Source organism: Chenopodium album, chromosome 4 (genome assembly GCF_948465745.1).
Source record: "Chenopodium album chromosome 4, dcCheAlbu1.1, whole genome shotgun sequence".
Lineage (NCBI taxonomy): Eukaryota > Viridiplantae > Streptophyta > Magnoliopsida > Caryophyllales > Amaranthaceae > Chenopodium > Chenopodium album.
Genome location: NC_137837.1, coordinates 373,434 through 394,189, shown reverse-complemented (window position 1 = coordinate 394,189; position 20,756 = coordinate 373,434). Strand labels below are relative to the sequence as shown.

Genomic DNA, 20,756 nt, shown 5'->3' with positions numbered 1-20,756 from the left:
CTTGCTAAGAATAAATAATAAAGGCCTCGGCCCCAGCCGAAGAAACTTACCATCCCTGAACTTTCGGCTGAGGCCGACAGCTGCTAACATGTGCTCTTGGAAAATATAGTGGTTATCCGGGAGCCAAGTCTCCGGGATATACTTCATTCGGCCTCCAGCACCCCCAGGGTTCAGCATTCGGCCGAAGATATTTTGCTGGTTAAGGTGCAGATCTGGGCCTCTATCTTCGGGAGGTCCCAGGCTTCCCATTTCAGGGTCAGGCTCAGATAGATACCTGGGAGCGCTGAAGACGTAAGGATGGGCAGGATCTGTGGGCGCCCTAACCCAGATCCATTGACCCCTCCATTCCTTATCTGAGGAATCATTCGGCCACATGGTTAAATACTGAGGCCGAGACTCAATTCGGTACCACCCAGGACCATGATTACCGTGCCCACTTTGAATGTTTGGCATTAGCCGATGAAGCTTTTTGAAGCAGTGGAGGTTCGGTACATATCTGAAAAACTTGCAGACCCACAAATACGTCATCACCCTTCGGATGCTGACGGGAGTTAGCTGGCACAGGGAGACCCTGTAGTGGATCAGCAAGTCTCTGACAAATGTGTCCAGAGGAAACCTCAGCCCATACTGAAGCTGTCTTGTGTACACCCCCACATACCCCGGGGGTGGACGATGGATTCTATCAGATGCGACGGGCATTCTGCACCAATACCCATCAGCTTCCATTATACCGTAGTGCAGCTCTATTTGTTCAGCAAACCGATACACCTCGGCGTGCTGTACCCACCAATGGTAGGGACGGTTCTTTATCATGGCTGAAGCTACTTCGGCGTCCTGCCACTCCTGAAATCCAGGAAGGACATCCCAAAGTTGAGCGGGAACTACTTCGTCCTGCCCAGAGACGCTCGGCTCCTCCGTTCCTTCAGGAGGCGCCGATGAAATTGGGGTCGCCCTAATTCCTTCAGCAGGGTCAGACCCCACTTCTTGTCCGTTCCAGGTCCCAGTCCTATTCCTGGGATCGGGGAATTGCCTTGCCCTTCTTGGAGCACGGGCTCTGCCTCTAACTCCTCTCACCATTGTCGGTTTTTGAAGAAAAAGTCGAAGGAAAAGGGGGAAGGAGTTCAAATTCGAAGAAAATTAAACAAAAATTAGAGGAAATTACCTTTATCTGAAGCGGAATTCGCCGATCTACAAGTTCGGAATGACGAATTTCGGTTTCTAAGCTTAATGCTCGGGGAATCAACGAAGTTTTGATGCGGATTCAGGGATTCTTTTGCGGGGTTCAATCTCGTGTTGGTGAAGAAATGAGGAAAGAGTGCGTCCCTATCGGTTTTATTTCCGGAAATGGGAATTTTGAGGGTTCACGCTTAAATTTGCTCTTAAATTCCTCATTAAGTAACCGTTGAACACGTTTCCCCTTAATTAATGATTAACTACCCATTATCCGTCCAACTTCCACAAATTATCCACCCAACAGCCGTTATCTCACTAATGGCGGTTTAAATTTAAATCTTTTTGGATTAATTAAATCATTTACTTCCCTCCTTTTTTCTGGTTAATTAAACCCGACCCGTCATTCTTCCAAATCGGGTCTGGGGGGCAAGTTGTTTGGGTCCAATTTAGTCCAATTGGGCCAAGTCATTAAATGATCCAATTAAAAGCCCAAGGTCAAGGTTCAACTCTCCCAATAATGCTAAAGTCAAGATCAGTCCACAAGGCAAGTCAGTTGGGCCCAAGCCCATTTCTCCCATATATGCCAAGGTATAAAAGCCATCCATATTACATTTGTAAACAACACACACAAAGCCTCAAACAATTAATTCTCTTGCATAGCTTTCTCTCTACACACTATACTAACTTTAGCATCGGAGGGGCCTTCCTCGGCAACACCCCCGAGGCTAGTTTACGTGTGCTTGCTGTGCAGGAAACCTTCGGTCCATCGTCACTTGGATCGAATCCAGTCATCTCCACCTTAGTGGACCTTCGGCAGGGTCCCATTGTTTTTACCCGAAACAACTTTTAAAAATATTCTAATTTGCTAGATACAAATTGGTATGACAATAACGACACAGTATAGAATTGGGAGTTGTTAAACAAGGAACTCATGTTCTCTATTGTAAAAATAAACAGGGGATATTCAAGGCCATAACTCTTCATTGCTTACAGAGTGACTCATAATCAATCTTGAGAGCTGTGATGATGATAAACATTCTCGTGGAACCGTTGTTACCTTTTTAATGTAATCACAGGCCCGATATCTAATCAATGAGATACTACTCATAGTGTTGGTCTGTTGGATGACAATCACAATAGTCACTGCACTATGAGTGAATCAAACAGCTGAATTTGGGGTTATTAACATTCCCATCACAACATTTCTTTGAAAAAATCAAGGTTTAGAGTGTCTCGGATTATAAGATACACCCCAAGCAATAAGACTAATGTTATACCTGAAGACATAATCTGCTGCTCCACTTCCAAAGGGAGCTTCTTTCCTCCTCTGGCTGCCTCTATCAGTATCAATGCCAATGTACCCCCATCTAATGCTGGCAGTGGCAGCAGATTTATCACTGCCAGATTTATGTTCAAAATTGCCGCGAATTGGTAAAGTCCATCAATGTTGGACCTTGCTACTTCTGCTCCAACTGCGATTACAGCAACCGGACCTGAAACTTTTTCAGCTGATTGCGAAAAGTTCATGAATGTCTGTTTTAAACTATCCAACACATTTGAGGTTAGACCCCAAAACTCTTTTCCAGTGAAATTGAAAGCCTGAACAATATTACTAGGCTTAACCTTTCTAATACTGACATTAGGAGATAGCTGAACTCCAATTTTACCAGTTCCATCATAACTTTCATCAGGTGTCACCTTAATATCAAGATCCTGTCCTTGTTCAGCTCCTCCTCTATGAATTCCAAGCAGAACATACTTCTTAGGACTAGTCTTAATAACATCAACAACTTCAGTAACAGTCTTAGGGCCGGTTTTCGACAATTCGAAGCCATTAACAGACAGGATAACATCTCCGGGCAGCAACCCGTCTCGAGAAGCTGCCGAAAAAGGGCGTACATCAGGAACAAGTACACCAGGAAAGGCTTCTTGAACAGGCAAACCAACAGACACAATTTGCACAAAAATGATGATAAAAGCAAACAAAATGTTGGCAATAACACCAGCAGAAACCACTAAAACCCGATCAAAAATGGGTCTGTTTTTCAGCAAATTAACATCATCAACAGGTATATCACTGTCAGGATCATTATCAGGAAAACCCACAAAACCACCAAGAGGAAAAGCTCTAAGAGAGTATTCTACGTTATTAGCATTAAATTTAGCTAAAATTGGACCAAACCCAACTGCAAATTTACTTACATAAATTCCCTGAAGATAGGCTGCCAAAAAATGACCACTTTCATGAACAACTATGATTGCAGTAAGAACACCAGCTGCTTCAATTACTGATTGAGGACCTTCCAAGCCACCCAAATCAAACCCAGATAAATTACACCTGTAATTCCTTGATTCTCTGCCAAAATTAGTATTATTGTTGTGAATTCTCCGCAAGTTCAACCCTTTATCTTGTTTGGGTTTGAGAAAGGCTAATCGGGTTCTGGGTTTGGAGAGTGATTTAGGGTTGGAACTGAAAAGGGTTTTGATGCCACAGAAAGAGGGTATTGGCGGGGAAGATGAGAGGGTAATTACCATGATTTTGTGAATTGGAGAAGGGGGAAGAAAGGGATTTACAGTGAAAATGTGAGATGATTTTGGAAGAGAGGCGAGGAGAGAGGGAGTTTTGGATAATTCATTTGATTGGTTGATTTGCAACTCTATCGAAAACAATCCAAGGCCATGTCGTTCTCCTATTTTAGATTGTGGCTATTGGATTATCCAAGTTTAATTTGCTTAAGCTTCCAAATTTCATAAATTTATAATTTGGTATATACAAAGACTAGGATATAAGACATTTGTTCTCCTTGGCTAAAATTATGCGATCAAATCTAACCTAAATTTTACTTTTTTTTTTTTTAGAAAAAGTTAACCGGAATTATTATTGCAATTTAAGTTTTACTTTAAATTTTAGTGAGTTACAAATTTTATACTAGTAGTAGCTTACTAGCTTAGTAAGTATCTTTGTGATCTTTTAATATCCGGCCTTCTATTCAAACAAATTGTTTGGATGACAACTTAAATCAAACAATCCACAAGAGGGCGTATAATAAATGGTTAAGCATACTTTTTGTCCCGACCTTAATTGATTTAAATGATCAATTGTGGGAATGTCCACTTATATAATTAATCATGGTAATAATTATTTTTTCATCAATAATTCAACACTCGTAAACTATTGCTCCCTAATATGTTCCTTGATGACATTATTGTTTGCTCTATTTACTCAATTTTCATACTTTTAAAGAATCTTTGAGCATCTAAATCTGTAATTAACTATTTTTTAATAAAACTATGAATATCTAATTAGCTAAAACAATATAATAAAATAGATCGATTTAACAAGATCACACATGAGTCCATTTATTTCTTTTAAGTATATATCAGCGCATGTTGATGGTCAAATTTCTCTAGCCTTCTAAATATATAGGGTTTCTCAAGCTCAATAGAAGAAAATTATTAGGTTATATTATTGTTAACCGTTCTAGATATGAAAGAAATTGGTGGTTTTTGGCTAGGTGCAGTGGATGGTGGCTCGTTGACTTGTTAGTTGGTGGAGTGGCCAGTGGCTGTGATAAGAGGGTGGAAAAAATGGCACGTTTGTGGCAAGGGAATTGGTGGCGATGCATATCAAAATATAGCCATTATAGACTTAAAGTTGTGCAACACCTAGTAAGATAAATGGGACAATAACCTTTATCGGATGGAGCTAGCAAGGGAGTGTTACGTGATTTATCTAAAAATGAAAATAAAAACACACCTTTTTTTTTGTACAAAATCAAAGTTTATTGCTAGACCTAGGAGTGGCTGCGCTAGTTTAACAACTTCATTTTGGTATAGAATATTGGTTACTAAACTACACTAGCTCCGATCCATTTTATTTTTTCAAAGGCACGTAATTTAATTTTGATTATCCTTTTTTTTCAAATATATGAATAAATATACTTTTAGGTGAGATATTATTCATATAGTCCATGTTTAAGAATTTTTGTGAGACATTGACAAATATAATAAGAACATGTAGACAAGAAAGGAGTAATGCATATACACAACCAATATATGTCTAGCTTGGTCTTGGAGTATGGAGATCGTAGTTGACATTTTGACAAAGATACAAATAGTACAACTCATTATTATAGCCCCAAAGTAGACTATTATGTAGATTATAAACTTTAAAAAATTGATGAACTCTACAAAAACAATATGAATAATGGAAAGAAAGCCATTTAATTTGCTGTATTGCTAAGAATTATGGAGATGAATAATAATGGTGCTAATTAGGAGATTAAAGATAGATGAAGATAATTAAAAAAAAAACCATATGGCATTTGAGCTGCTGCTCCCTGGTTTGGTCGCATGAAGATTAATTAAGATGCAAGTAGTACATGGCTCATGCATGCAGAATACGGAATAGTCCATATGTACAGTATTAAAATATCTGACAAACACCAAGGACGTACAACTAGTACTAATAAGTACTCCCTTAAAACATGCTTTGACTTTTTTTTATTTTACGCTAATCATTTATTATACCAATACCATCCTACCCTTGTGGGAACGCGATACCGTCTATACTCTATGGCACTAGCTAAATCATTTTACAATTAGATCCAAGCACATCTTTTTTTTTCTTCTTTTTATTATGAGTATTATTATTTATAGAAAAAAAAAAGTTAAAAATCCACCACCTATAATAGTAATTACAAGTACATTTCTATCTATCCATCTACCATATTTAATTATTTGATTTATAATAGCCCAGTAGACATTAATGTATTATAGTTCATCGATGTTTTCTGTACGATTTATCTAATTGGACTATTAATTTGACCTTGTTTAGCAGATGTGTTTTGTTGGCTTTAGAATGTATACTTTTGCATATGTCAATAATGTCAAATCTTCAAATAATGAAATTCAAACAATTTTCTCCAAACTCTATGGAGTATGGAGTAGTAATTAGCTAAACCTAATGAATAGACAAAGCTAAGTAGAGTAGGTTTTTCCTACAAGAACTATGAACAAGGTTAAGCATAGGAGGGAACGTGGGTGAATTGTCCTAAGAAACGTGGCGAACATAGAACCACAATTGTACGGTAACAATGTACCCTAATGGTCCCATTTACATAATCCTCATCTACTACTAGAGTCTTAGCTACTCTTGCATCAATAATTAATTAATTACTCTAATTAAGTTAGGAGTCTTTATTTATGTGCATGGAGATCCGAGAGATGCCAGTTGTACTTGACTGTGTTTTGTCTGATTTTCTTTGGTTTATCAATTTTTATCTTTATTTTCTTCCTCGAGAAAATAAAGTATCTCTATTATTATTCCATTAATTTTAAATAAATGAGCAATGGCAAGGACAGCTAGTCGTTCATATGATTTGATGATCTCTCATGATTCATGATGGATGTAGGGACGATTTCGTACTATACGGTTTGACTTTTTTTGTCATCCGTTTTTCTCTCTTATTCGATCGACTTACTACTACGTTTTATACAATCAAAATGCGCTGGTTTCATCATGCTTCTATTTCTTATATGTGCACGTGCCAAATGCATGCATCTTACTGGCTCTTCCTAACTACTAATTAGGTTTAACACTATTTTCCAATCATTAATCATATCATATCATATCATATATCATGCTTTAGTTAATATAGCTTAAGTTTAGTATATGTCTTAATGGTTGTTAGAATCCTCATCCAACTTTATTACTGTAAATTAATTACATTAAGCCAAGTTAATGGTGTGATAGATACTATTTAGCATATGATTGGAGAGTTACCTTTTTCTGAAAATTAAAGTTTTCTAGCTAGCTACTTTTTTACTACTATTTGATTTTCTATTACAACAATTTTAGATTGCTATGTTTTCCTAAACTTATATTATTGGTATATCATGTGGTACTTGAATTTTAAATAGCATTGCGTGTTTATTTAAATTATAACAATTATGCCTCAACTTGGCCTTTGTATTGTCTATCTAGCTTAGCTTCAAACATTAATTTGATACAGTTCATTGCTCAATTTCGCAAAATACTAACTCATAATTATTGATCTAACTTAAAAGAGAGGATTATTGTAGAGCTTAAACCAATTAAGATAGATGAAAAGTGTGCGTATAGTACCCAAGCTGGTTATCAATCCATCGATTGATTCAGATAAACCATAATTAAAGTCTACAAATTGCAAACCATATTAAATACTCCGTATATAGTACTAATACAGCTTTACCAATGAAAATCAACCACGTACATTAATTGGTGTATGATGGCACTAATATTAATTTACATGTTTATGTATATCACTATATCTTCATACATACATTTGTTATTATTAAATAAAATTGTGTCATAGTTATCATATAAATTAAATCTTATTTAGCTAATTAAGGTCGTAGCTACGTAGTACAATATATAAAAACTTAGACTTAATCTAAAGTAATAATTAATTAAGCAACATAACAATAAATAAATCCGGGTTACGTTGCAAGTTAAGATTCTGATATCTAAAAGATCATAAAAACATAATTATAATATGGATCTTATTCTTTGGTATATGCTGTGTTATGTATGATGGGAGCCAAAAGATTAAGTACATGTGTCAAGTTTATAGAAGCGTAGACATAATACGCTGTATTACTATATATATACTCCGTACAAGAGTTTTATTGCATGCATTAAACCCAGGGCATCACGACACTTTATGGTTGATAAACTCTGTCCAGTTTTAGTTCATCTCCTTTGCTATACGTTATTTTGAACGTACAAGTGTACTACTGACATCAAATTATATGCACCAGATTTTGTTCTATTTTGTGGAATATAACACCCTATTTTGCTTGCCTAATCTTGTTCCACAATGAGTAAGTTTAGGAGTTGATTTGATTAGATACATGCATCCCTATTGGCTAGCTCTACTTAATTGTTTATTTTATCTTACTCACTCCGTCCATTAATTAGATTCCTACTTCCACCATTTATTTCTTTCATAATAGAGAGAAATAGGAATCTAATTAAGGGACGGAGAGAGTATTAATTTAATAAAGTGATATCCACTACATATATACAAAGTTAGTAGAATTCCCTCTTCGATATATATTTTATATATACTACTTGATACATAATGATGTTCGTAATATATGGCACGACAAAGTCATTATATTGCAATATTGTTGTGATGATTGCCAAATAGCTTAGTTGGTTAAAGCTTTAGATAGTATTACTTAAAAGTTGGGATAAAATCTCATTTACAGTATATTAATTGTCTATATGATCGACTCTCATATCTATAGTAGTTGAAGAATTCTTGCAATGGTCGCACAAACGCATCACCGACTTGGGACTTAAATGTAATTATATATAATTAAATGCATGCGGCGTTGTCTGTAATCTCTAATTGCTTATGATATATACAATGCAAACATTGTGCAAGCATAAGTCGTTCCATAACCTTGCGCGTACAAAATAAGTTTCTACATATGTTACAATCTCATCAAATCTCTCATATTTTAGTATTTTTCATTGCTAGTACCCAATGTGGAAAAAAAGAAACAATAATGTAAGTAGATGATATTTGGTATTACTTTTGAAAATAAATATATTTAAAAAAAATAATGAAAATATAGTTATGAAATAATGATTGATGATTTAGCTAGGATGCAGTGGTGGGTGTAGGTTTATGTAATATATAATTGTATAGTTGAATTATTATAGATTAAAATCATACATACACACTTATTAATCAACACAAAAAATTATAAAATGTCAAAGTAAGAGCTAAAAAAATGTGAAAAAAGTGTAGTGGACTAGTAATGTGTGAATCAAGGCAAGTTGAAGAACTGAATGAAAGTCCTAGTAGTAGTAATAAGACTAATAACTAACTTAAAACTATGGAATTCATATTACTTTCCGACCAAAAAATGGTTTCGACGGTGGTTTAATTTGTTTGGTTATTAAAAAGAGATTGTACTGCACTACCACTACTTATCTGGCATTACGCGCAGGTATGGTCACGCTGGTGTCATCCCAGATCGATCACTAGTACTAGTAGTACTCCGTAATTCTTATGGTACTCTACGGATTTGTCCGTACTAGTAGTACTCCGTAATTCTTATGGTACTCTACGGATTTGTCCGTACTTGTATTCTATTTTTGTATCTTTTATAAATTATTAAGTACACTTCTCATGTCATAATTATTTTTTATAGGCTTTTATTCGTTCATATCATATGTTAATATACGTTACCAATGTTATTCAATCTAGAGATGTACTATGTACATTGTTTATACTACTTCCGTTACAGATTATGGGCAACAATTTGTCATAAAGCAGAGAGGAAAAAAGTCTAATCGTTGCACATAACCTGTAACGGAGGTAATATATGGTTATCTTGATGGTCTTAAATTTAAAAGTGTACATGGGGAGTATATTGTTAATATGTGTTGTGTGTTAAATTGAACATTGTATATATTTATGCTCAGGGCCGTAGCAAGGGGAGGGCAGTTGGGGCGGCTGCCTGGGTCCCTTGTTAAAAAGCCCAATTTCAATACAATACAAGGCCCCAAATAAATATACTTCATACTAAATAATATTACGTATATATACATTTAACAAAAAAAAAAGAGAAAGAAAGAAAGCAAGAAGTGTATACTGTACAATCTTTCAAAAAAAAAGTGTGTATTGTACAACACTACAATAGTACTGTAGTATTCCAAAATATCAAATAGCATTTTTGGTAAATGTATTTCATCCCTAATTTTTTGCCCAACTTATTCACTTTCCCAAGTGAATTTGATTAACAAAAAAAAAAGTCATTAATTTTAATTGTACCCCTATTTTTGGTAATTTTATTTTTCAAAATGTATTTCATTACAATTTTCAGTAAGTTAAATTCCTTCTCTTTCGCAATTCAATTAAAGATGAAAACTATAATAAACGATCATTTTACTCTTAAATTTTCAACGTGATTAATCAAGTTATATATAATTCTCTTTGCATACCCTACTTTTTTTTTGAACGGTGCATACACGACTTTATTCATCAAGATCTCTTCTTTGTATTAAATTATATTTTTCTTTGTATTAAAAAAATCTAATGGATGGGTTGGATACTTGGTTTGAATGGTTCGGCTGGTGTAATTACTTCAACGAGAGTTACGAGAATGTAATTTCAATGTTGTATGAAATTTGATGTTTATAAATATTATTGATCATAATAAAATATTTTTGCATACCCAAATTTTTAAAAATTTTATATAGTATATGTGAATTAGGCCTTAGGGCCCCGATTTATGTTTTTGCCCAAGGCCACCGAAATCTCAAAAACGAGTCTGTTTATGCTCAACATATAACAAGCTAACTTAGTAAATCCGAGTTAAGTCATGTTCTTTAGAGATATTCTGCTCTGATCTGCCGAGTCACGCTCTGCTATGCTAAAACTTGTTTTGCTCTACTTTATTATGTCATAAGCTCAAAAAAAAAAGCGCCTTAATGGTGCACTAACCTTATGACTTTGATGTAACAAATTCTAACCCCACTAGCTATATATTTGCTTGGGAGTGAGCGAGAATCACTTACTTGCTCCTATACTCTCAAGTGTTGACCTGATTTATGTTTTTGCCCCAGGCCACCGAAATCTCAGAAACGAGTCTGTTTATGCTCAACATATAACAAGCTAACTTAGTAAATCCGAGTTAAGTCCCGTTCTTTAGAGATATTCTGCTCTGATCTGCCGAGTCACGCTCTGCTATGCTAAAACTTGTTTTGCTCTACTTTATTATGTCATGAGCTCAAAAAAAAAGCGCCTTAATGGTGCACTAACCTTATGACTTTGATGTAACAAATTCTAACCCCACTAGCTATATATTTGCCTGGGAGTGAGCGAGAATCACTTACCTGCTCCTATACTCTCAAGTGTTGACCTGAGTTAACTTAACATGTTTTACACTGATTGATTAATTTGTGTAGTTATTTGTTACATATATAACAAATTAATATCCATGTAATTCGTTTAAATATATAATATGCATATCTACAACCCTATGAGTTTCGCAATTTCTGGATTTTTTTAATATAAATGCTATATTGTCCTTAGAGTTTTTGAAAGTTGCATTGTATATAAGAAAAAACACTATTAAGAAAATAATTTATTTCTATATCTCTGCTAAATCACATTAGAGCATTTTATTTTATTTTGAAATCTCCATCTCTTTATGTATTTCCTCTAGAAAAAAAAAAGAAAAAGAAAAAGGGTACATCCCCTATATATTGCACTTATTAAAAGAAACAAAGGAAAAAGTATACCAATACATTCCTAAAAACAACCGTGTTGCTTAGCTAATCTCCCAAACCCCTAAGTGAGTAGAAGCATAATAAACTAATAAAGAAATCAATTAAATTTAACATCAATTTACAAAGTTTGAATGGTTTATTGTTTAAAATATAAGGAGAGTGGGCCACAATGCAAACACCTACATTTAACACTTTACACTGGCCTTTTTGTTGCCATTAGCGCATCAACTACAACTTTGTTTAATAATTTAATTTTTGTTATAATGAAATTAAAAAGAGTATATTCAAGTCAACCTTTAGTACGGGTCACTATACTCAGGAACATTACAAGAAGTTTCACCAATAATCCCTTTTTGCCGCTTAACCGGAGTTTTCAACATTCTATCTAATCTACAATTAACTTACTAATCTCTTTTGTGTACGTTAGCTAATACCTCATCATCCAGTCAATTTTTTAATTAAGGAATATTAGTCTTTTTCTAAGTTAATGACCCCACGCTTAAAAGTTTTGATGATATTCTGCTACTATATATTTTGTTTAATTTTGTGTTGAATTGTGAATTTTTAGTCATGTAACCCCAAAAACATTCATTAGAAAATTTCTTTGTACGTGTAGTAACTTGCAAGTTAAGCTAATTAAGAATTCGTTTACTTGAATTGGTTTACCCCATAAGATATTAAATCTATGACATAAGGGGTTATGAAATGGTCAAATATAATATTTTATATATTTATTAATTTTTTTTTTCTAAATTGACCACTAAATTCATGCTACAAATGACTTGTATTTACTTGACTATGAATCTATGATGTTACATGAGGTCAACATGAGACTCGGTAAAATTTTAATTTCTAATTTCAAGTTTTGATTTCATAAGTCAAGTACATACCATCTATCCAACTAGAGAATATGTAATTTGATTAGGGCCTGTTCTTTTATGTTGAAATTCAGTTCAGTTCAGCTCAGTTCATTTCAGCTCCTAATTTCCTTCTCTTATAAAATATTCAGTTCAGTTCAGTTCAGCTGAGTTCAGTCAATGAGAACAGACTCTTACTATATTATGGTGTGTAGAAGCAAAAGAAAAACATTAACGTAAATATATACTTATAGGATGAACCTTATCTCCTATATATATCTTCACCTTAATAAGAAAATATTAAGTTATTCTTTTACGATATTATAAGTTTAGAGATTTTATTTACACGGGAGTTGAAGTTATTTTATGATTTACATTTCTTAACAAATAAAACAAACTAGAGAATTACCCAATATTCCAATCAAAACATGGCGGTATTTACTTTGTGGGCTAGACCATACATTTGAATATGGTTAATTGGGCTTTACCACATTCTAATGGTTGAATGGAGCAAACTGTAAATAATAAAATCTTGAACTAATGCGTTGCACTATGCATGGAAATACATTAACACTCCACAGAACACAGACCACATAATAATAAGAAATTAGAAGAAGATACTCCGTACAAGGACTGGAGCAAAATATACTACTCAGTACAGCCGTGACCAATGACTTGAGTCCCAAATATATAGGTCCAAACAAACCCTTATTAATTACACTAGGATCTACTTATTGGATCTAGCTGGCTCTTTAATTTCAATCCTTAGTTTTGAGAGGCTCTAGCTTTTGTCTTTTGAGTCTTTCTATATACTAGGGATTCTTATGCGCGCGATGGATAACTCTTTAAAGAGAATTATTATAGGCGGTCTTTATACCTTATGCATATTTGCATGGTATATATATTTTATTATATCTATTTGCACAGTAATTTTTAAATAATTATTGATGAGACGTATAAAATAAATTAAACAAGTCATCATATAATTGTATATTTTGTAAAAAAATGGAGAGTGTAAAAAATGCTAGAGTCTAAACTCTAAAATGCTTTAAATATTGAAATAAACACAAATAATTAATCAATTTTGGTGATTCAAAAGACAATTTTAAAGCTTTTGAATTCAATGAAGGTAAATATGTAAAAGAACATTTTTAGGGATATAAATGTCCATGCACTATTCATAAGAGTATTTTCCCACTTTTTATAAGGTAGGGAAGGGAAACAATAGAGTAATTTTGTGGGGATGTAGAGAGATCCGTTAAGGTATATAATATAGACGCGGTTTAATCACAATTTTTAAATATCACATCTACGCTTTACCCATTTAAGTTATACGGAGTATTTATATTGCATTCATAATTTATAATTAAATCTCTCAAACGTGTAGGTATTCAAGATTTGAATCGAAAATGAAGTTAGTACAAAAGTTGATGAGCAAAGGTACTAAAGATGAGAAATACAAGAATTTAAGAAATACACCGACAAATGAAAAATAGGAAAAGAAAGAAGAATACAGAAAACACTACTCCGTAGTTTGAAAAATAGGGTGCGTCTAAAAAAAGTGTAGTTTGTATGTTTAAGTTGAGAAGTTTAAAGTCCGCTCCACGTGGTTGCTGACTGCCCTCTTTCTGTTGAGCCTCCCCAATTCCAATTCCAACCCCAACCCCAATCCCCCCCCACTATATATACTTGTGCTACCCACTTCTTTTATTTTGCGTTCTTAACTTTCACAGAACTTGGGCTTATACCCTTTTCAACCATTTTTACTACAACACATAAACACTCAACCGAATTCAATTATTTGTTACTATACCTTTTTCATTTCCAGGTAAATCTTCAATCTTTTCTTCATTTCAATTACTCTGTCTTGAATATTTATATTTTTCTGATCCATTGAATTTCTGGATCCATTTTCCTGTATTTTAAGTAATTGCGTTCCCTTTTCCAGAATAAAAATAAAATAGAATGTACTCTCAATCATATTCACCCTCGAATCTGTGCTCTACGTTGTAGGTCCCCGTAAAAGGTTTCATGTAGTCTTATACAAACTAGTCAAATTTTGTGTCTTTTGGAATGAAATAGGAAGAATGAATAATGGAATATGGCATTGAATATATTTGAAACTGATTCTGATTCATTGAATCCAAAATATGTTATGTGCAGGAAATACATACTGTTAAAATTCAAATAAGAAATAACTGTCGGATGGGCATATCATTTTCGCTTTCATGTCCCTTTGCCACTTACGAAGATATCGAAAGCGTCATTGTCAAATCTGTCAGTTTGGGTGATGATCAGGTTAAAACCCCTGAAAGGTCTATCAGTTTCAAAGGTGGAGATGATTCCGAACCTCTGCTTCTTAAGAAATCATTTGGTTCTGGAAAAATGATTATTGAAGGTTCTTTCAGCTTCAAACAAAGAGAATCCGATACATTGATCTCAGTTATTCCTAATTCTCCGGGTTTGGAATCCCAAAATAATGTGTATCCACAATCACCGGTTGCTGGTAGTCCTAAAGACGAGGCTGCTGTCAAGTTGCAGAAAGTCTATAAAAGCTTTCGCACCAGGAGGAAGCTTGCAGATTGTGCCGTCCTTGTGGAGCAAAGCTGGTGGAAGCTCTTAGATTTTGCAGAGCTCAAGCGTAGTTCTATATCCTTTTTCGATGTTGAACACCATGAGACTGCCATTTCGCGTTGGTCTAGAGCAAAAACTAGAGCTGCCAAGGTACTAACATCAACTTCTGGATCCTATTGTAATTTTTTATATTTTTACTGCACTTGTATGTAGGTTTATTTCTTCTTGAATAAAATCTCACATGTTTCTTTTGAAACTGCAGGTTGGTAAAGGCTTGCTAAAGAATAACAAAGCTCAGAAACTAGCCTTACAGCATTGGTTAGAAGCGGTAAGTCTCATGCTACTGATTACTTGGATTCTTCCTAGTATTGAATATTAGTAATTTGATACTAAATTAGTGCTTCTGTGTAACAGATTGACCCTCGACATCGTTATGGACATAATCTGCATTTCTATTATACCAAATGGCTTGAATCTCAAAGCAGAGAACCCTTCTTTTATTGGTAAGTTGATTTGAATACTTTGCATATTTACTGAATTACCATAATTAGCTGCACTATTCCATGATAAAATCATCATTTTTCTGATAGATGTCGTATTGTTTGGTGCAGGCTTGATATTGGGGAAGGGAAAGAGGTCAGTACAGAGAGATGTTCAAGGATAAAACTTCAACAGCAGTGCATTAAATATCTTGGCCCGGTAAGCAATATATCTTTGTTCTGATTTGTTATACTGAGTTTATAGAAGTAAAGTATATGATGATTATATAGGGGCAGTATTCTTATTGAATTTATTTGTTATTTCAGATGGAAAGAAAGGCCTACGAAGTTATCATTGAGAACGGGAAATTTGTCCACAAAGAAAGTGGGGAGCTTCTTGACACCTCATCTGATCCCAATGCCAAATGGATTTTTGTGCTGAGTACATCCAAGAATTTATATGTTGGCAAGAAGAAGAAAGGCACATTTCAGCACTCTAGCTTTCTCGCTGGAGGGGCTACATTGGCTGCTGGGAGATTAGTCTTGGAGAATGGCATGTTAAAGGTAACAGTCATAGTCTAAATGCACTTTGTTAAATTAGTAAACATTTCATATTTTCTGTTAAACATTTATGTGTGGTTACTGATGGCATATCCTCTTTGCTCTTGATCAGGCAGTATGGCCTCACAGCGGTCACTATAGGCCTACTCCGGAAAACTTTCAAGAATTTCTCTCCTTCCTTAGTGAATATGATGTGGATCTTACAGATGTTAAGGTAATTTAATGGCTCTATTCTTTGCTTTTTTGATTTGATCTCTTTAAGGAAATACAAACTTAAAAGTTCTCAACTTGTCTGTTCAGTTTGATCCAGTGGATGAGGACGAGCAGAAACTAGTGAAGCAAAGAAGCAGTCTCCACTGGAGAAACAACTCTGAAGAAGAACTGGTTGCAGAAAATACAGTTGAAATGAACAATGTCAATCTGGATGGCAGTAATGCAGCAAAACCTGATGTATTAGAACAGGAGACTGCTGTTGCAATGGATCATCCCAGACGAAATAATTCTATTCGCTTCAATAGAAAATTAACCAATCTTGAAATACCTAGAAGAGATGAATTGCTTCTAACCATGCAGAGTGAACATCTGGCCACAAAACCTAGTGTACATAATCAAATTGATGAGGACAATGGTTATGATTCAGCTACGGAAGAAGGATCAGCCTCTGAGCAGGATGAGCAAGTGGAATCACAAGGCATTTTGGTCGAAGAAAAAGAGGAGGAAGAAGAAGAAGAAGAAGAAGTTATCCCTGCAGAATCAATCCTGCAGAGAATAAATTCTCATAAAGGAATGAAGTCATATCAGCTTGGGAAGCAACTGTCTTGTAGATGGACGACAGGAGCAGGGCCTCGGATTGGGTGTGTGAGGGATTACCCATCAGGGCTTCAGTTCCGAGCTCTAGAGCAAGTGAATTTGTCTCCAAGGAGTGCTTGTGCACTGACAAAATCATTCTTCTCCCCTGGATCATTTCCAAAGGCATCAACACCGATACCTATAGTATCACGAAGAGGCCTTGGGCACTGCCAAATGCAGTTGTCACCCCTGTGCAAAGGAGGAAAACGTACATTTTAGCTGTTACTAGCAAATTAGGAGGTAGCACTGACCAACCAATATTCTTTGTTCTTTATTCTTTCTGTACCTTGTGTATAGAATTGAAGATAGTAGATTGTTAACATTAGGCATTCTTTTCATTTCTTACCTTGACTCTATACACATTATAGTTCATCTTATATATGAACCCAATGACAAGTTTTGTAGATTTCATTGGGTTGATACCATACTTATACAAGTGGAGAATGTAAAAAATTGAAAAGAATATACAAAACAAAAGATTATTTATTATCACAGTTATCTTGTGCTGGTATTTTTTTTTTCATTCAAAACGCCATTCTATTTCAGCTTCTGTTACCTACTTACCTTGCCCTATTGCTAATTCCATTGTGAAAATCAGGGTTATCATGTATTGATTGATCCATAACTCTAACTATATATGTTGGAAAATTTTACAGTAAAATGACAAAATATCATACCACAACATTTTGGTCTGGCCAACTAGATTAGGGGTGACTTGTTATGTTGTTGCGTAAATTATTATAATCGGGAGTGACATAGTAATAAGTTGTTTAGGTGTGACTTGCGGCACCTCTCACCATGTAACACCAAGTGAGCATAGTTATTACTGTAGCAGGTATTTTAATTTGTAGCAGTGTGAAAACAAGCTGGCCTGGAGAAACTAATTAATATGAGGTACGCGGATAGACCTGGTCTATTTGAGAATTGTTAATTCATAAATATGCTGGGTTTGGTTTGGTTATACAAAATACGATGTACTACTTTACTTTACCAGAGCTACTAGTCGCTAAAGCCTGAATAATTTTGGTCCTTCTACTCTGTGTCTACCGCCTTTTCTTCAGTCATGCAACTTGATTTATTTGTATATATTTGTACATTTTATTATTTCATCAGATCATATATTTAACCCAGTCAACCAAATCCTTGTGGTTGGTGAATGTTTGGGGTAAAGAGAAAACGAGTACTCGAAAACCCCATAATTATTGTAACCTGAGTATTAAGGTTGTGTTAATCAAGTTGATTATAATAAATAAGAGTAGTTTATAGGAAATACGTACTAATCATAGGGAAGTCCAGAGACAGAACATGGTAACGAGCAAGACAAAGGAAGAAGTGTTCACATTGAATGATAGATACACAACAAGTAGACATGTGAAAGTCTAGAGATCTATCTGATGAGCTACAATTCATGCATTTTGAGAATGTTACTCTCAACATTATGTATGATTCTTGTTTTTAGGTCTGCAGACATGAGTACGCTAACAAGTACAAGCAAAAACACCAGAAAACCAGAATCTTTATTCTGTTTTCAACTTAAAGCATGCATGCATTACAACAACTTAACAAATATGTTTTTAAGTGGTTGCATTTATGTCAATTAGGTGATGCCATTTAATTTATGTTAAATTAAAAGATTATCAACGTCAACTACTTTTGAAATTATATACTCCCATCAATCATACTAATATATGCATATCATCGGGTCAATTTGTGCTCAGCTCTGCATCAGATTTTGTTCTTTATCACCTATGTATGTAAGCATGATCAATAATTAAATTTGTTATGATAACGAATACATCGATTTGATACTTAATTAGGGCTTAGGCAACACAAATTGGTTGTGTATGGTTTTAGGAAGTTTCCTTCTAGTATTGTATATGGAAAAAGAGAGAAATTTTAATTCACTTTTCCTCTGGAATATCTCAATAGCAAGTGACTTTTAATATTAAGGGCTCGCGTAAGACTTGGTCTAAGAGAGTTTTTGGTGTGTTTAGGAAACACATATTTGTGCTTATCTATACCTAATTTGATTCCTAGTCTTGCATGCATTATTAGTCAGGATCTTAGTGGTTTACTTATTCCCCAAGTCTATGCGCTAATTCAATTCAATGAAACAAATTTCTGCAAAATAATCAAGTCAATATTATTTTCCAAAACTTTGCCTTGGTCAAAGAGAAAAGGAACAGCTAAAACTTGGGGGATACGTAGTAGATTTTATGCATGCATGTTTTTGGTGAAATAATAGTAAAAAAAAACACCAGGCCAATTGATACGCATGGAATGTCTTGTTCGTTCCAAACATGCATATGTGAGTGGTTATAATTTTGTACTCTTAGCTAGACGGTTATTTATATTAGACCCCTTGGAGGATTTAGGTATATCAATCATATAAATCTACATAAAGTACTTCCTACAATTTTCAATCTATTTTAGGTTATGCTATCTATCAACGCGACTATTAATCCTATAGATGGGGAGATACACACCGACACTATAGTAGTACGTGTATGTAGGTTGGAAAAACAAATACTTATATCCAATCCTGGTGAGTGGTGAATGTTACTGGATTGCAGTCTGCAAGATATTATAGAATCAGCATATTGCAGTATTACGTATGTAAGTGATGATACAAAAAGAAAGTGCTAAGAAACTCAGCTGCATCTTAATATGGGCAAAGGGTGATGGTCTCCAGATCTTGCAATTGCAAACATAGTTGTCACTAGCTTACTAATTAGACAGGATAAGATTCACTGACTTAGTGAGAGCCCAGGATTCTGTTTTTATTTTTCTTCATATATTATTATATTATGTACCAATATAATTATTTTACTTAGATTATTGATAATGATTAGAATATACGAGTACGTACTAAGATGACAAGTGAACCAAAATATATAATACGTACTAGTACCAAACAATTATACATACTGTAAATTAATACTATAAGTGGCTGGACTGATTTTGACGCCTCCACTAATTGAAAAATGAAGTTGAAAAGTATGATTCTTAGCTTCTAGGAAGCCATACTTGTTGCAAAAACAGGCATGGATATCTAGTTTTAATTTGTTACACAGCCATCAAACTGATTGAGTAGAGACTACAGAGTAGTGACAATGTGACATTATTTTTGGCTGTTATGTCGGATACTTTTGACCTTTATTTTTCTTAATACTATTTGATTTCATTACTTGTGTCATCATCACAATACATTAATAATACTCCATATTGCATACAATATATCGATTTGTACCATATATCGTATAGTTTTATACCATTAATAAGTCTTTAGAATTTAGATATATAGCACTATGATAGTTGTATCTTAACAATAAGGGACCTAAATTAAGTCATGAACTTGATGTTTTAACCACGGTAGGTGTACGTTAATTGTTCATGTAAGAAATGAGAGTGTATGGTAGTAATATATATAGTTGTTAACATTAATCTCCTAGCCTTTAACGACATGAAATCTTCTTGTATTGTGTCATTATTTTACTTATTTCAATTGATCTAAATCACAAAATAAGACAAGTAAATTGAAATGAGACAAAGAGAGTAGTTCCAATTAATCCAGTATTAGAAATATTTATGAATTCGAAATTGACCAAGAAGGTTGTTTTGATTAATGGTAGGGCATGGATACTTTTTTCTATTTGCTCATGTATTGTATTAGTATAGCTCCACTCCACCTCCATATGTATTACTATTACTGTAATCAATAATTTAAATATGATATCGAGGGAAAGTGAAGATTATTGTTCCCCACTACGTACAACTTTTTTATTTTTGTGTGTTTGGAGTAATCATTTATTCAACTAAATTCAATACTTATATTATGAATTCATTTGGCTTTAATATACAGTATATATTTCGAGGATTCATGTGTAAATCTTTACTTAGGATTCTTTCCCAGGTGTTTGTAGTTCCTGCACTGCGCCAAACTAAGTTTGTTCACCAACATCAATTCATTCG

The 20,756-nt window shown here is 34.3% G+C and overlaps 2 protein-coding genes across 2 annotated transcripts; one reads left to right on the top strand and one right to left on the bottom strand.

Annotated features, from left to right (window-relative positions):
- Positions 1-1,722: 1,722 nt before the first annotated feature.
- LOC145628358 (putative membrane metalloprotease ARASP2, chloroplastic) lies at positions 1,723-3,835 on the bottom strand. Its single transcript, XM_081680644.1, has one exon. It carries the CDS (start codon positions 3,706-3,708, stop codon positions 2,368-2,370), a length of 1,341 nt encoding a protein of 446 aa, XP_081536770.1. The 5' UTR covers positions 3,709-3,835; the 3' UTR covers positions 1,723-2,367.
- A 10,216-nt stretch (positions 3,836-14,051) lies between these two features.
- LOC145626218 (IQ domain-containing protein IQM2-like) lies at positions 14,052-17,287 on the top strand. Its single transcript, XM_081678649.1, has 8 exons — positions 14,052-14,149; positions 14,485-15,045; positions 15,158-15,223; positions 15,310-15,398; positions 15,507-15,594; positions 15,702-15,938; positions 16,048-16,149; positions 16,236-17,287. The coding sequence occupies exons 2-8, from the start codon at positions 14,527-14,529 to the stop codon at positions 17,001-17,003; spliced, it is 1,869 nt and encodes a 622-aa protein (XP_081534775.1). The 5' UTR covers positions 14,052-14,149; positions 14,485-14,526; the 3' UTR covers positions 17,004-17,287.
- Positions 17,288-20,756: the final 3,469 nt, after the last annotated feature.